Source organism: Ranitomeya imitator, chromosome 3, assembly GCF_032444005.1.
Source record: "Ranitomeya imitator isolate aRanImi1 chromosome 3, aRanImi1.pri, whole genome shotgun sequence".
Classification (NCBI taxonomy): Eukaryota; Metazoa; Chordata; class Amphibia; order Anura; family Dendrobatidae; genus Ranitomeya; species Ranitomeya imitator.
The window spans coordinates 804,034,879-804,051,674 of record NC_091284.1 but is presented as its reverse complement, the minus strand read 5'-3'; the positions used below and the strand labels follow the sequence as shown (position 1 = coordinate 804,051,674).

At 41.7% G+C, this 16,796-nt stretch overlaps 1 protein-coding gene across 6 annotated transcripts in view; it reads left to right on the top strand.

Moving 5' to 3' along the window:
- The window catches only part of FAT3 (FAT atypical cadherin 3), a 745,380-nt gene that overhangs the window by 605,935 nt on the left and 122,649 nt on the right, over positions 1-16,796 (top strand). For all 6 annotated transcript variants that reach the window (XM_069759239.1, XM_069759241.1, XM_069759238.1 and 3 more), the window contains one exon: positions 11,744-15,817. In XM_069759239.1, coding sequence (XP_069615340.1) covers positions 11,744-15,817 — 4,074 coding nt within the window. The remainder of the gene's footprint in view (positions 1-11,743; positions 15,818-16,796) is intronic.

Here is a 16,796-nt window from a genome sequence, read left to right as displayed (position 1 = left end):
GCAAGGAAATCCTGAAAACATGACCTGTTTGCAGCCCTCGAGGAATGCAGTTTGACACCCCTGGTGTACACTGTCCTCCGTGTGCACAGTCGGCCGCCGGGGAAGTAGTGCTACAGTAAGCGCTGTTCCCCTGCGTGTGGTGCTGAACGTGGTTGTCATTACTTCTCTCCTGCTCGGCCGGCGAGCAGCGTGAACAGGGGACAATGAATGAAAGAAAAACCTGACGTGGGGTCCCCCCTATGTTTTTCAGCCAACCCGGCAAAACTCACAGGTGCGGGCTGCTATTGTCAGGCTGGTAAAGGTCCATGCATATGGGGCCCCCAACCTTAACCCCTTTACCCCCAAGGGTGGTTTGCACGTTAATGACCGGGCCAATTTTTACAATTCTGACCACTGTCCCTTTGTGAGGTTATAACTCTGGAACGCTTCAACGGATCCCAGTGATTCTGACATTGTTTTCTTGTGACATATTGTACTTCATGACAATGGTAAAAATTCTTTGATAGTACCTGCGTTTATTTGTGAAAAAAACGGAAATTTGGCGAAAATTATGAAAATTTCGCAATTTTCCAACTTTGAATTTTTATGCAATTAAATCACAGAGATATGTCACACAAAATACTTAATAAGTAACATTTCCCACATGTCTACTTTACATCAGCACAATTTTGGAACCAAAATTTTTTTTTTTTAGGGAGTTATAAGGGTTAAAAGTTGACCAGCAATTTCTCATTTCTACAACACCATTTTTTTTTTAGGGACACATCTCATTTGAAGTCATTTTGAGGGGTCTATATGATAGAAAATACCCAAGTGTGACACCATTCTAAAAACTACACCCCTCAAGGTGCTCAAAACCATATTCAAGGAGTTTATTAACCCTTCTGGTGCTTCACAGGAATTTTTTGAATGTTTAAATAAAAATGAACATTTAACTTTTTTTCACAAAAAATTTAATTCAGCTCCAATTTGTTTAATTTTACCAAGGGTAACAGGAGAAAATAGACCCCAAACATTGTTGTACAATTTGTCCTGAGCACCACAATACCCCACATGTGGGGGTAAACCACTGTTTGGGCGCATGGCAGAGCTCGGAAGCGAAGGAGCGCCATTTGACTTTTCAATGCAAAATTGACTGGAATTGAGATGGGACACCATGTTTCGTTTGGAGAGCCCCTGATGTGCCTAAACATTGAAACCCCCCACAAGTGACACCATTTTGGAAAGTAGACCCCTTAAGGAACTTATCTAGATGTGTGGTGAGCACTTTGACCCACCAAGTGCTTCACAGAAGTTTATAATGTAGAACCGTAAAAATAAAAAATCATATTTTTTCTCAAAAATTATCTTTCCGCCCCCAATTTTTTATTTTCCCAAGGGTAAGAGAAGAAATTGGACCCCAAAAGTTGTTGTACAATTTGTCCTGAGTACGCTGATACCCCATATGTGGGGGTAAACCACTGTTTGGGCGGATGGGAGCGCTCGGAAGGGAAGGAGCGCCGTTTGACTTTTCAATGCAAAATTGACAGGAATTGAGATGGGACGCCATGTTGCGTTTGGAGAGCCACTGATGTGCCTAAACATTGAAACCCCCCACAAGTGACACCATTTTGGAAAGTAGACCCCCTAAGGAACTTATCTAGAGGTGTGGTGAGCACTTTGACCCACCAAGTGCTTCACAGAAGTTTATAATGCAGAGCCGTAAAAATAAAACAAAAAATTTTTCCCACAAAAATTATTTTTTTAGCCCCCAGTTTTGTATTTTCCCGAGGGTAACAGGAGAAAGTGGACCCCAAAATTTGTTGCCCAATTTGTCCTGAGTGCAATGATACACCATATGTGGGGGGAACCACTGTTTGGGCGCATGGGAGGGTTCGAAAGGGAAGGAGTGCAATTTGAATGCAGACTTAGATGGAATGGTCTGCAGGTGTCACATTGCGTTTGCAGAGCTCCTAATGTACCTAAACAGTAGAAACCCCCCACAAGTGACACCATTTTGGAAAGTAGACCCCCTAAGGAACTTATCTACATGTGTGGTGAGCACTTTGACCCACCAAGGGCTTCACAGAAGTTTATAATGGAGAGCCGTAAAAATAAAACAAAAATTTTTTCCCACAAAAATTATTTTTTAGCCCCCAGTTTTGTATTTTCCCGAAGGTAACAGGAGAAATTGGACCCCTAAATTTGTTGTCCAATTTGTCCTGAGTGCGCTGATACCCCATATGTGGGGGGGAACCACTGTTTGGGCGCATGGGAGGGCTCGGAAGGGAAGGAGCTCCATTTGGAATGCAGGCTTAGATGGAATGGTCTGCAGGTGTCACATTGCATTTGCAGAGCCCCTAATGTACCGAAACAGTAGAAACCCCCCACAAGTGACACCATTTTGGAAACTAGACCCCCTAAGGAACTTATCTAGATGTGTTGTGAGAGCTTTGAACCCCCAAGTGTTTCACTACAGTTTGTAACGCAGAGCCGTGAAAATTGAGAAAAAAAAATCTTTCCCCCAAAAATTATTTTTTAGACCCCAGTTTTGTATTTTCCCGAGGGTAAGAGGAGAAATTTGACCCCAAAAGTTGTTGTCCAATTTGTTCTGAGTACGCTGATACCCCATATGTTGGGGGGAACCACCGTTTGGGCGCATGGGAGGGCTCGGAAGGGAAGGAGTGCCATTTGGAATGCAGACTTAGATGGAATGGTCTGCAGGCGTCACATTGCGTTTGCAGAACCCCTAATGTACCTAAACAGTAGAAATCCCTCACAAGTGACCCCATATTGGAAACTAGACCCCCATGGAACTTATCTAGATGTGTTGTGAGAACTTTGAACCCCCAAGTGTTTCACTACAGGTTATAACGCAGAGCCGTGAAAATAAAAAATCTTTTTTTTTCCCACAAAAATTATTTTTTAGCCCCCAGTTTTGTATTTTCCCAAGGGTAACAGGAGAAATTGGACCCCAAAAGTTGTTGTCCAATTTGTCCCGAGTACGCTGATACCCCATATGTTGGGGTAAACCCCTGTTTGGGCACACGGGAGAGCTCGGAAGGGAAGAAGCACTGTTTTACTTTTTCAACGCAGAATTGGCTGGAATTGAGATCGGACGCCATGTCGCGTTTGGAGAGCCCCTGATGTGCCTAAACAGTAGAAAACCCCCAAATATTACTGAAACCCTAATCCAAACACACCCCTAACCCTAATCCCAACAGTAACCCTAACTACACCCCTAACCCTGACACACCCCTAACCCTAATCCCAACCCTATTCCCAACTGTAAATGTAATCTAAACCCTAACCGTAACTTTAGCCCCAACCCTAACTGTAGCCTTAACCCTAGCCCCAACCCTAACTTTAGCCCTAACCCAAACTGTAGCCCTAACCCTAGCCCTAACCATAGCCCTAACCCTAACTTTAGCCCCAACCCTAACTGTAGCCCTAACCATAGCCCTAACCATAGCCCTAACCCTAACCCTAGCCCTAACCCTAGCCCAAACCCTAGCCCTAACCCTAGCCCTAATGGAAAAATGGAAATAAATACATTTTTTTTTATTTTTCCCTAACTAAGGGGGTGATGAAGGGGGGTTTGATTTACTTTTATAGCAGGTTTTTTAGCGGATTTTTATGATTGGCAGCCTTCACACACTGAAAGACGCTTTTTATTGCAAAAAATATTTTTTGCCTTACCACACTTTGAGAGCTATAATTTTTCCATATTTTGGTCCACAGAGTCATGTGAGGTCTTGTTTTTTGCGGGACGAGTTGACGTTTTTATTGGTAACATTTTCGGGCACGTTACATTTTTTTATCGCTTTTTATTCCGATTTTTGCGAGGCAGAATGACCAAAAACCAGCTATTCATGAATTTCTTTTGGGTGAGGCGTTTATACCGTTCCGCGTTTGGTAAAATTGATAAATCAGTTTTATTCTTCGGGTCAGTACGATTACAGCGACACCTCATTTATATCATTTTTTTATGTTTTGGCGCTTTTATATGATAAAAACTATTTTATAGAAAAAATAATTATTTTTGCATCGCTTTATTCTCAGGACTATAACTTTTTTTTTTTTTTGCTGATGATGCTGTATGGCGGCTCGTTTTTTGCGGGACAAGATGACGCTTTCAGCGGTATCATGGTTATTTATATCTGTCTTTTTGATCGCGTGTTATTCCACTTTTTGTTCGGCGGTATGATAATAAAGCGTTGTTTTTTGCCTCGTTTTTTTTTTTTTTCCTTAAGGTGTTTACTGAAGGGGTTAACTAGTGGGCCAGTTTTATAGGTCGGGTCGTTACGGACGCGGCGATACTAAATATGTGCACTTTTATTGTTTTTTTTTTATTTAGATAAAGAAATGTATTTAGGGGAATAATATTTTTTTTTTTTTCATTATTTAGGAATATTTTTTTTTATTTTTTTTTACACATTTTGAAAAAAATGTTTTTACTTTTTTACATTGTCCCAGGGGGGGACATCACAGATCAGTGATCTGACAGTGTGCACAGCACTCTGTCAGATCACTGATCTGACATGCAGCGCTGCAGCCTTCACAGAGCCTGCTCTGAGCAGGCTCTGTGAAGCCACCTCCCTCCCTGCAGGACCCGGATCCGCGGCCATCTTGGATCCGGGGCTGGAGGAAGCAGGGAGGGAGGTAAGACCCTCGCAGCAACGCGATCACAATGCGTTGCTGCGGGGGGCTCAGGGAAGCCCGCAGGGAGCCCCCTCCCTTCGGGAAGCTTCCCTATACCGCCGGCACATCGCGATCATCTTTGATCGCGGTGTGCCAGGGGTTAATGTGCCGGGGGCGGTCCGTGACCGCTCCTGGCACATAGTGCCGGATGTCAGCTGCGATAAACAGCTGACACCCGGCCGCGATCGGCGGCGCTCCCCCCGTGAGCGCCGCCGATCGCGCTGGACGTACTATCCCGTCCGTGGTCATGGGGGCCCACCCCACCTCGACGGGATAGTACGTCCCATGTCAGAAAGGGGTTAAAACAGCAGCCCGTAGCTGCCCAGAAAAGGCGCATCTATAAGATGCGTCAATTCTGGAGCTTTGCCTGGTTCTTCCCACTGCCCTGTAGCAATTTTCTCTGGCTCATTTTGGGGGTTTTGTATGAACTTATATCCAATTTGCCTTTTTTTCTCTGTTTTTTTTTTGTGTAAACATGTGTACAACAAAACACGTGTAGCTGCAATAATTTTCTAATAGAAATATTTCATTTTCTGAAACAATTTCAAGGGTGCCAAGACTTTAGGGCGTGACTGTATGTGTCCGTTTGTCTATCCATCTGAATGTGTAGGTATACGCTGTACATAAGTTTGTCTGACCTTTGAGAGGTTCCTGTTCTGTACAGTATACATATGATGCTCAGTGTCTTCTAGACATCTGTCCATGTTTCATATCTTGTAAATTGAACTTTGTAAAGTTTAATTACCCGCGATCTTTGTATCTGCAGATGTCTACAGTTTCACACATTGGACAAATTTTGTGAAATCAATGACATTTTCGAAATGTCACAGTGAAACATACAGTAGTGTCTGTGATCAGAAGGGGTCATATTCTGGGGAAAATGAAGACTAGTATTAGAAAAAACACTCTCGTGGTACTGCTATGTATTCATACAGTCATTACCATTGAAATGGCAACACCAAGATTACAAAGGTCTGGAATTATGGAAATCACAGGATGGATCAACTTATTACTGATCTGCAAATGATGATAAACTAAAATCAATATTTTGTACGTACCTAGATTTAATCAGTCTGGAGTAGCGTCACGTGCAGAAATCCCCACACTTACAGCCTCTGCTGCTATCATCGAGGTTATTAATGGTCGCCTGAGCAATGTTCTGTTGTCTTGAATGCATTTGGTAAAATCATCAAGATCCGCAGCTATTTTTTTGCCAGTTACAAAGGATGCTGCCAGCAGTGGATCTTGATGATTTTCGCACCCAAGTGCATTCCGCAGCAGAACATTCCTCAAACAACCCTTAATAACATCACTGATGGCGGCTAAGGCTGTAAGTGTGGGGATTTCTGCACGTGGTGCTCATACTCCAGACTGAATAAATCGTTATGGTTTGAAAATGTTTCCATTTTTTCCTCATTTGCAGCACAGTAGCGTGTCTATCCTGTGTTTTCCATAATTCCACAAATTTTCCTTCTTGGGAGTTGAAATTTTAATGTTGAGGAATGCGTATACTGTATTGTTCAGCAGAACTTTCTGATTGGCCACCCTTACATGTGTTTTTACAGGGAAGAGGGGAGACAATCACTGCCAGACAGCTCTGGCAGCGGCTTATCTACATTTAGGAACTTTTAGAATTGTGAAACTTTGGTCAAAAAGTTTTAGAGAAAAATAGAAGACCGTGAATCTTCTGTGGTCATTTGATAGCCCTGTGTATGATTTTCAGGTCCCTTTATGTTTATGCTTCATATAATTCTAAATTTTCGTAATTTATTGCCCTACATGCTCATTGTTTGGCGGCTGTTTCATGGATTTGTTACACTCTAAGGATGGATATATTTTCTCACTTTTCATCTCAGCCCGTTCTATGACTTATAGAAGGATATTGTACTCAGGGATGGTGCTTTTTCCTAAAGTGCTTTTCCATTCACAATATTTTATATGGTCAATGGACTTGACAGTCTGATGACATCGTCGATGGTGAAATATCCTCCCAGCAAAGATACTTGTCCGTTGTGTTTTGTATATTGTACACTCGGTTAGGAAGGTGACATGGTTCTTCATGGTAACGTTAACGTCCTTTGCATCTAATCCTTGACATATAGACACGGATTCAAATCTAGGTTATACAAACATGGACAAAATTGTTGGTACCCTCCTGCTAAAAGTAAGAAAAACTCAAATGGTCAATGAAATAACTTGTAACCCGCAAAAGTAATTTTCAATTTTAATTTACTGAATATCAACTAATGACAGTCAGGCATTGCTTTTGAATTGTGGTTGAACAGAAAAATAAAAAATCTAATTAAATTGACCAGGACAAAAATGATGGTGTCCCTAGAAAAGATTGAAAATAATTTGAGTATAGGGACATATGAAATTTAAGATCAGATCAGAAGTCTCTAGAAACTTGTAATCAGTTAGTCTGTTTATGTAACAGGGTGAAAAGTAGTCATTGTGCTGTTTGGTGTCTTGGTGACACTGAGCATAGACCAAAGAAAGCTAAGGGAAAATGTGTCTCAGGAGATTAGATAGAAAATTATAGACAAATATGTCAAAGGTAATGGTTATAAGACCATCTCCAAGCAGCTTGATGTTTCTCTTACTAGAGTTGCACTTATTATTCAGAAGTTTAAGGTCTATGGGACTGTAGCCGACCTCCCTGGATGTGGCCTCAAGAGGAAAAATTATGACACATCAAAGTGGCGGATAATACGAATGAGAACCAAAGAGCTCAGAACAACTTCCAAAGAGATTAAAGGTGAACTCCAAGGTGAAGGTCCACTAATGTCAGATCAAGCCATTCGTTGTTGTCTTGACCAAAGTGGACCTCATGGAAGACGACCAAGGAGTAAACCACTGTTGAAATCAAATCATAAACAGTGAGACTAGAATTTGTCAAAAGCATCAACTCTATATTTACAGACATAAAAATATTTATAAAGAATAGTACATTGTACCTATTGTGACACATGGAGAAGGCACGGTTGTGTTTTGGGGCTGTTTCGCTGCATCTGCCACAGGGGGTCTTGAATCTGTGATGTGTACAATGAAATCTCAAGGTTATGAAGACATTCTGGAGTGAAATGTGCTGCCCAGTGTCAGAAAGCTCGCTCTGAGCCATAGGTCATGGGTCCTCCAATAGGATAATGATCCAAAACACAACTTAAAATATCCAAGAATGGCTAAGAGCCAAGCATTGGACAAGCTGAAGTGGCTTCTATGAGCCCTGATCTAAATCCTACTGAACATATCTGGAAGGAGGTGACTCCTGCAGTCTGGAAAAGGTGCCTTCACACTTGAGACAAGGAGCAGTTTGCTCACGAAGAGCGGCCAAAATACCTGTGAACGGGGGCAGATGTCTCATTGGCAGCTTGTTTGCAGTGATTACGGTACCTCTAAAAATTGTGCAACAAAATAATGAGTTATGGGTGTAATCATTTTTGTCCAGGCCAGGTTCTCTAGTTTTTTTCTTAATTTTCTGTTGAACCACAACGCAAATCCAAAAGTTTGATTTTCATCAGTTGATATTTAGTAAAATTAAATTAACCCCTTTACCCCCAATGGTGGTTTGCACGTTAATAACGGGCCAATTTTTACAATTCTGACCACTGTCCCTTTATGAGGTTATAACTCTGGAAGGCTTCAACGGATCCCAGTGATTTTGACATTGTTTTCTCGTGACATATTGTTCTTCATGTTAGTAGTAAAATTTCTTTGATATTAACTGCGTTTATTTGTGAAAAAAATTGGAAATTTGGTGAAAATTTTGAAAATCCCAACCGTAAATGTAATCCTAACCCTAACTTTAGCCCCAACCCTAACTTTAGCCCAACCCTAACCCTAACTGTAGCCCCAACCCTAACTGTAGCCCTAACTTTAGCGCCAAACCTAACCCTAACTGTAGCCCCAACCCTAACCCCAACTGTTGCCCCAACTTTAACTGTAGCCCTAACCTTAACTTTAGCCCCAACCCTAACCCTAACTTTAGCCCCAACCCTAACCCTAATTTTAGCCCAAACCCTAACCCTAACTTTAGCCCCAACCCTAGCCCTAGCCCTAACCCTAATGGGAAAATGGAAATAAATACCGTACATTTTTTAAATTTTATTATTTTTCCCTAACTAAGGGGGTGATGAAGGGGGTTTGATTTATTTTTATAGCGGGTTTTTAGCGGATTTTTATGATTGGCAGCTGTCACACACTAAAAGACGCTTTTTATTGCAAAAAATTGTTTTGGCATCTCCACATTTTCAGAGCTATAATTTTTCCATATTTTGGTCCACAGAGTCATGTGAGGTCTTGTTTTTTGCGGGACGAGTTGACGTTTTTATTGGTACCATTTTCGGGAACGTGACATTTTTGATCCCTTTTCATTCCGATTTTTGTGGGGGGGTGTTTACACTGTTCTACGTTTGGTAACTTTGATAAAGCAGTTTTATTCTTCGGGTCAGTACGATTACAGCGATACCTCATTTATATCTTTTTTTAATGTTTTGAGTCTTTTATACAATATAATCTATTTTATATAAAAAATAATTATTTTTGCATCGCTTTATTCTGAGGACTATAACTTTTTTATTTTTTCGTTGATGACACTGTATGGTGGCTCATTTTTTGCGGGACAAGATGACGTTTTGAGCGGTACCATGGTTATTTATATCCGTCATTTTGATCGCGTGTTATTCCACTTTTTGTTTGGCGGTATGATAATAAAGTGTTGATTTTTTTGCCTTTTTTTTTTTTTATTATTTATTTACGGTGATCACTGAAGGGGTTAACTAGTGGAACAGTTTTATAGGTCAGGTCGTTACGGACTCGGCGATATTAAATATGTGTACTTTTATTGTTTTGTTTTTTTAATTAGACAAAGAAATGTATTTATTGGAAGAATATTTTTTTTTATTTATTTAGGTTTTTTTTTTTTTTTTACATGTGTAAATATTTTTTTTTTTACTTTGTAACATTGCCCTGGGGGGACATCATGTTACAGTGACAGATCGCTGATCTGACACTTTGCAGTACACTGTGTCAGATCAGCGATATGACAGTCAGTGCAGGAAGCTTGGCGGCACCTGCTCTGAGCAGGCGTTTGTAAGCCACCTCCCTGCAGGACCCTGAAGGCCCCCGTAGCCATTTTGGATCCGGGGCCTGCAGGGAGAAGGAGGTAGGAGACCCTTGGAACTCCGTGGGTCTCAGGGAAGCATGCAGGGAGCCCCCTCCCTGCGCGATGCTTCCCTGTGCCGCCGGAACGCTGCAATCATCTTTGATCGCAGGCGCGCTGTCTGGGTGTTATGTTTGACTCCGATCTCTCCTTCACCTCCCATATACAATCTCTTGCCCGCTCGTGCCGCTTACACCTAAAGAACATCTCTAGAATCCGCCCTTTTCTCACCATGGAGACAACTAAAACCCTCACTGTCGCCCTGATCCACTCCCGCCTGGACTACTGTAACGCTCTATTAATTGGCCTCCCCCTCACTCGACTTTCCCCTCTCCAGTCCATCCTTAATGCAGCAGCCAGGGTCGTCCATCTGGCCAATCGTTACTCGGACGCATCCGCTCTTCGCCAGTCATTACACTGGCTGCCTATTCATTACAGGATACAATTCAAAGTACTTGTTCTCACCCACAAAGCTCTCCACCGTGCGGCACCCCCTTACATCTCCTCCCTCATTTCTGTCTATCGGCCTAACCGACCTCTGCGCTCTGCAAATGACTTTCGACTAACCTCTGCACTAATCCGTACCTCCCACTCCCGACTCCAAGACTTCTCCCGTGCTGCGCCAATCCTCTGGAATGCTCTACCCCAAGATATTAGGACCATTCACAATTTGCATAGTTTTAGGCGCTCGCTCAAAACACATTTGTTCAGAGCGGCCTATCACGTTCACTAATCAAAGTTATGTTATGTTTGTGTGTGTGTGTAGCCCATTCACTATCTCCATCTATCCCCCACCCCCTGAAGATGGCTGGATCATCATTGTAAATACATCATTGTAAATACACACCTGTACTTTGTATCTCCCCCACCTCATTGTAGATTGTAAGCTCTCACGAGCAGGGTCGTCTTATATTGCTTTAATTATTGTATTGTTAACGTTGTTACTTATGACTTTGTGTTTGAAACTGTTAAACTGTAAAGCGCTGCGGAATATGTTGGTGCTATATAAATAAAAATTATTATTATTATCGCAGTGTGCCGGGGGTTAATGTGCCAGGAGCGATCCGTGACCGCTCCTGGCACATAGTGCCGGATGTCAGCTGCAACAATCAGCTGACACCCGGCGATCGGCCGCGCTCCCCCGTGAGTGCGGCCGATCGCCTATGATATACTATTCCGTCCGTGGGAATTAGGGCCCACCCCACATGGACGGAATAGTACGTCTAATGACTGAAAGGGGTTAAATCACTTTTGCAATTTTCAAGTTATTTCAGTGACAATTGTGGGTTCTTCTTACTTTAACAGAAGGTACCAACAACTATTGTCCATGTGTGTAATCATGCGCTAATTGGGGCAGATTTATCGAAATAACTGTTTTTGTTGTCCATAGCAGTCAGTCACTTGTAAGTAATAGCATACTCAAAGGCTAATTGGGCTTCCTACAGTATGATACTTAGTGTGAGATAAAAATAGAAAAGTTCAAATGATAAATAAAAGATAAAATTAAAAAAATATATATTTATTTCAAATAATTCTGGAGAAATTACAAAAAAAATTGAGATTTGAAATAGGTTCTTTTTTTTAATAGCGTTGCTTGTCCTTTTGTATTATTGAGACTAAACACATACATGTCCGTGCTCAGTAATTGCAAATCATAAAGCACTCACCTGTCTCAGAATAAATTGTCAGTAGTGACCTGATCCTTCACACTTCACTAGGCACATCATCCAATAGCAGTGACATACAGTAGCCTGCAATTCATCTCTACAGGGTAACCTTGTGCTGTAAGGGCATCGTGAGCGTGTATAGTTTGACGTTTGTAACTGCTCTACAAACTGACGTGTGATTGTTTTTACTATTTTTACTTCTTGGCTTAATTCCTCTTATTTTTTTTATTTTTAGGCAACACTGGGAACATGTTCAAAATCGAACCAGTTCTGGGCATCATCGCTGTGTCAAAGGAGCCAGACTTATCCACAATGGGTCAATTTGTTCTATCCGTCAAAGTCACTGATCGAGGAAGCCCACCGCTCTCTGCTGCAGCTATTGTTCGAATTTCCTTATCCATGTCTGATAATTCAAATCCAAAATTCACCCAGATGGAATATCAAGCTGAAGTTCATGAGAATGTAGAAGTCGGCACACCGGTTGTGTTGGTGTCTGCAATAAGTCAATCTACTTTGGTTTTCGAAATCAAATCTGGTAAAATGGAAGGAGCTTTCTCCATCAACCCATACTCTGGAGTCATCACAACTCAGAAGCCGCTTGATTATGAACGATTATCTTCTTACCAGCTTATTGTCCAGGCAACAAATATGGCAGGCATGGCATCTAACGCCACAATCAACATCCAGATTCTTGACCAGAATGACAACCCACCAGTCTTTCTCAGTTCTCAGTATATAGGTACAATCAGTGAAGCAGCCCCCATAAATAGCATTGTTAGAAGCGCCGATAAAAACCCATTAGTAATAAGAGCAACAGACGCAGATAGCAACCAGAATGCTTTGCTTGTTTACCAGATTGTTGAGTCAACAGCCAAAAAGTATTTCACGGTGGATTCCAGCACCGGTGCCATCCGGACTATAGCTTACTTGGACCATGAAACCATAGCCTTCTTTCATTTCCATGTACATGTAAGGGATAGTGGAAGTCCCCAACTTACTGCCGAAACTCCAGTTGAAGTTTCAATTGAAGTAAGTGATGTCAACGATAACCCTCCAGTATTCACCGAAGCTGTTTTTGAAACAACTTTACTCTTACCAACCTATGTAGGCGTAGAAGTTCTGCAAGTTACCGCAAGAGATCCAGATTTAGCAATACCGCTAGAGTTGAGTTACTCATTAACGGAAGGAAACCTCAACCATTTCATAATCGATTCGAGCAGTGGGGTCATTACTGTAAAAAACAGTAGTTTATCTAAAGATCATTATATGCTTATGGTTAAAGTATCAGATGGAAAGTTTTATAGTACTGCCATTGTGACTATACTGGTAAAAGAAGCTATGGACAGTGGTCTCTACTTCACCCAAGATTTTTACTCTGCTTCTATAGCGGAAAACACCACCAATATCACAAAGATAGCCGTTGTGAATGCTGTGGGCCACCGTTTGAACGAGCCCCTAAAATATACTATATTAAACCCAGGAAATAAGTTTAGAATTAAGTCTACCTCTGGAGTTATTCAGACCACAGGGATTTCTTTTGACAGAGAAGAAGAGGAGATCTATGAATTGGTAGTAGAAGCAAGTAGGGAGTTAGATAATCTTCGCGTGGCTCGAGTTGTTGTTAAGGTCAACATCGAAGATATAAATGACAATCCTCCTGTCTTCGTAGGTCTTCCATACTATGCTGCTGTTCAGGTTGATGCTGAGCCAGGGACTTTGATATATAAGGTGACTGCGATAGATAAAGACAAGGGTAAAAATGGTGAGCTATCATTTTTCTTGGAAGATGATTACGGCCATTTTGAAATCAACAAGCAAAACGGAAGTGTTACCTTAAAAATGACGTTCGACTCAGATCTCTCAAACATAGAGTACATGTTAATTATCATTGCCAAAGATTGTGGTGATCCTTTATTGTCCGCCATGGTTGAGCTCCCAGTCACCATTGTCAACAAAGCCATGCCGGTATTTGACAAAGCCTTTTACACAGCTTCCGTAAATGAAGACGTCAAGATGCATACACCAATTTTGAGCATTAATGCCACAAGCCCAGAAGGCCAAGGTATCATCTACACCATTGTTGATGGCGATCCCTATAACCAGTTTAACATTGATTTTGACACAGGCGTTTTAAGTGTAGTGAGCCCATTAGATTTTGAAACAAACCCCTCCTTTAAGTTGACCGTACGTGCAAGTGATTCACTGACCAGTGCTCGGGCCGAAGTCATTGTAGATATCAGCATCAACGACGTCAATGATAACCCACCTATTTTCCAGTTTCCGTCATACAATGCCACCTTATCGGAAAGCTCCCTTATTGGGACTCCAGTTCTACAAGTTGTTGCCATAGATGCCGACTCCTTTAATAACAAAGTCATAAGGTATCAAATTGTTCAGGACATTTTTAACAACACTGATTCGTTCCACATAGACAGTACCAGCGGTTTAATACTTACAGCTCGTCTGTTGGACCATGAGGTTTCCCAGCAAAGTGTCCTGAAAATCAGGGCAACAGATAATGGATTTCCATCTCTAAGCAGCGAGGTCCTAGTTACCATCTATATTACAGACTTAAATGACAATCCTCCAGTCTTCAATCAGTTGATCTATGAGTCATATGTGAGTGAGTTGGCTCCTAGAGGACATTTTGTGACCTGCGTCCAAGCTTCTGACGCAGACAGTACAGACGTTGATAGATTGGAGTACAGCATTTTGTCTGGAAATGACCGTATGAACTTTTTCATGGATAGTAAGAGTGGCGTCATAACCCTATCTAACCATCGTAAGCAACGAATTGAGCCAATGCATAGTTTAAATATCTCCGTGTCTGATGGCCTGTTCACCAGTACAGCACAAGTCCATGTGAAGATCCTTGGTGCCAATCTTTTTAGCCCTGTTTTTGCACAAAGTGTTTATGTGACTGAAGTTAGAGAAAATGCCCCTGTTGGCTCCAAAGTTATTTACGTCAAGGCAACAGATGGAGATTCAGGCTTATATGGACACGTTACCTACACAATAATAAATGATTTGGCCAAAAATCAATTTTTCATTGACACATTAGGACAGATTGTAACTACCGAAAAGCTTGATCGAGAAAATCCACTCGAGCGGGACATTAATATATTCCTTAGAGCTCTGGATGGTGGTGGTCGGGCAGCTTTTTGTACTATCCAAGTGTTAGTGGTGGATGAAAATGACAATGCTCCACAATTTAAAGCCACGGAATATCGTGCAAGTGTCAAAGCTGATGTTGAGAAAGGCCATCTCGTCACTCAGGTGCAAGCCTTCGATGAAGATGATGGTGCCAACTCTCGAATCACCTACTCATTATACAGTGAGGCTTCTGTTTCAGTAGCAGATCTTTTGGAAATTGACCCTGACAATGGATGGATGGTGACAAAAGGCAACTTCAATCAGCTGAAAAATACAGTTCTTTCATTTTTTGTAAAAGCAGTGGATGGGGGCATTCCTATGAAGCACTCTCTTATTCCTGTATACATACATGTCGTACCCTCAGATACTCTCCTGCCTACCTTTTCCCAAATTCAGTATACATTCTCTGTCCCAGAAGATACTTTGATTGGCACTATAATAGACTCATTCCTTATTAAACCCATTCAAGATGCTATATACAGCGTAGTCAATGGTGAATATCCTGAAAATAACAAGGACAACATTTTTGTCATCGATAAGGATACGGGAGTGTTAAAATTGGACAAAAAAGTTGACCATGAATCTATACCTATTTTTCATTTCAAGGTGGCTGCTTCTATACCTCTGGATAATATTGATGTATTAATTACTGTTGACATAGAGATCAAGATCTTAGATTTGAATGACAACAAGCCATTATTTGACTCCACACACTATGATGCTGTGATCATGGAGGGTTTGTCAATGGGAACCAGTGTTATCCAAGTGAAAGCCGTCGATGCCGACTGGGGTGCTAATGGGCAAGTCACATACAGCCTCATTTCAGAACGGGATGAAGACAAAATCTTAGAAACATTCACCATTGACTCAAATACTGGTTGGATAAGTACACTGAAAGAATTAGACCACGAGAGGAATCCTACCTATATATTCACTGTTGTAGCAGCTGATCTTGGAGAAGCATTATCTTTCTCTACTTCTGCCATTGTCTCAGTGACTGTCACAGATATCAACGACAATGGACCCATCTTTGAACAAGAAACCTATAAAGGATTTGTGAAGGAGAGTGATGCCCCAGGAGAGGTGGTTGGAATACTTAGTACTTGGGATGAAGACACATCCGATATAAACCGTCAAGTGAGCTATCATATTACAGGTAAGTCACTTATTACCCTTCTGTGATGTGACATTGATCTGGGGAAATAGTTTGATCGCCCTATCTGGAGTTCGAAAAGAGAGTTTCCCTTAATATGGGGTAACAGCTGCCTCATCTTGTTTTGCCTTTCTCGGGATCAAAACTTTAGAATAATAGATGGAACTGCATGGACCTCTGTCTTTTCTAAACTTTAACATTAGAGTTAGTGGAAATTGGTTCACAGGGCTTGGTTTGAAAGTCTTCAGTCAGTAATCTATGACCGGTGAACGGCAGCCCTAAGAACTGCCTTATACCTCTAGGCATCTGTGGCTCTTCTTTTGATTAACCAGCCAAGTTTATTGTTGAGGCATAACACAGATGTGACTTCAAGCCAGGCTGTCTAATCAAAATAACAGCCTCAGAAGGCTGTTCTCAGGATTCCTGTCCAGCGACTACAGATTACAAACATGGCCTGTTCGAATCTCTGAACTCCCCTTATTCTACAGCTTTTTATTGTTTTGCGTTGCGTCATTCCATTGCAGAGATATTCACATTTGCTACTTTTGGAGTGCAGCATGTGAAATCTCTGCTTGTAGTTCAACTGGGCATTTTTTCAGTTTCTTCTCCAGGGGGAGTGCACTTTCACCCCTCCCTCCCTTACACAGCTCGACAGTGTCACAATTCCAGCACTCACTGTTTCCTACAGACGCTGTGAATGACAGCTCTGCCTCTCTAGGGAATCGAGGGCTTGCTGAGCTGTCAGGATTGTGAGTGACAGCTGTGCCGCCCAAACTGAGGAAGAGGTGTGAGTATTGTGAATGACAGCTCAGCCGTCCTATCTGGTTGGGTCTGTGGGATCTTCAGGGGTCATTTGTTCCTGGTGATTACAGGACTATTTAACTAACATGAGTCAGACCATTGCCAATTGTAGTTTTGTTTAAGTGGTGTGTGTTTGATCAATGCTCTGAGTTAAATTTTGATCTCCGTTGCTGACCTTGGA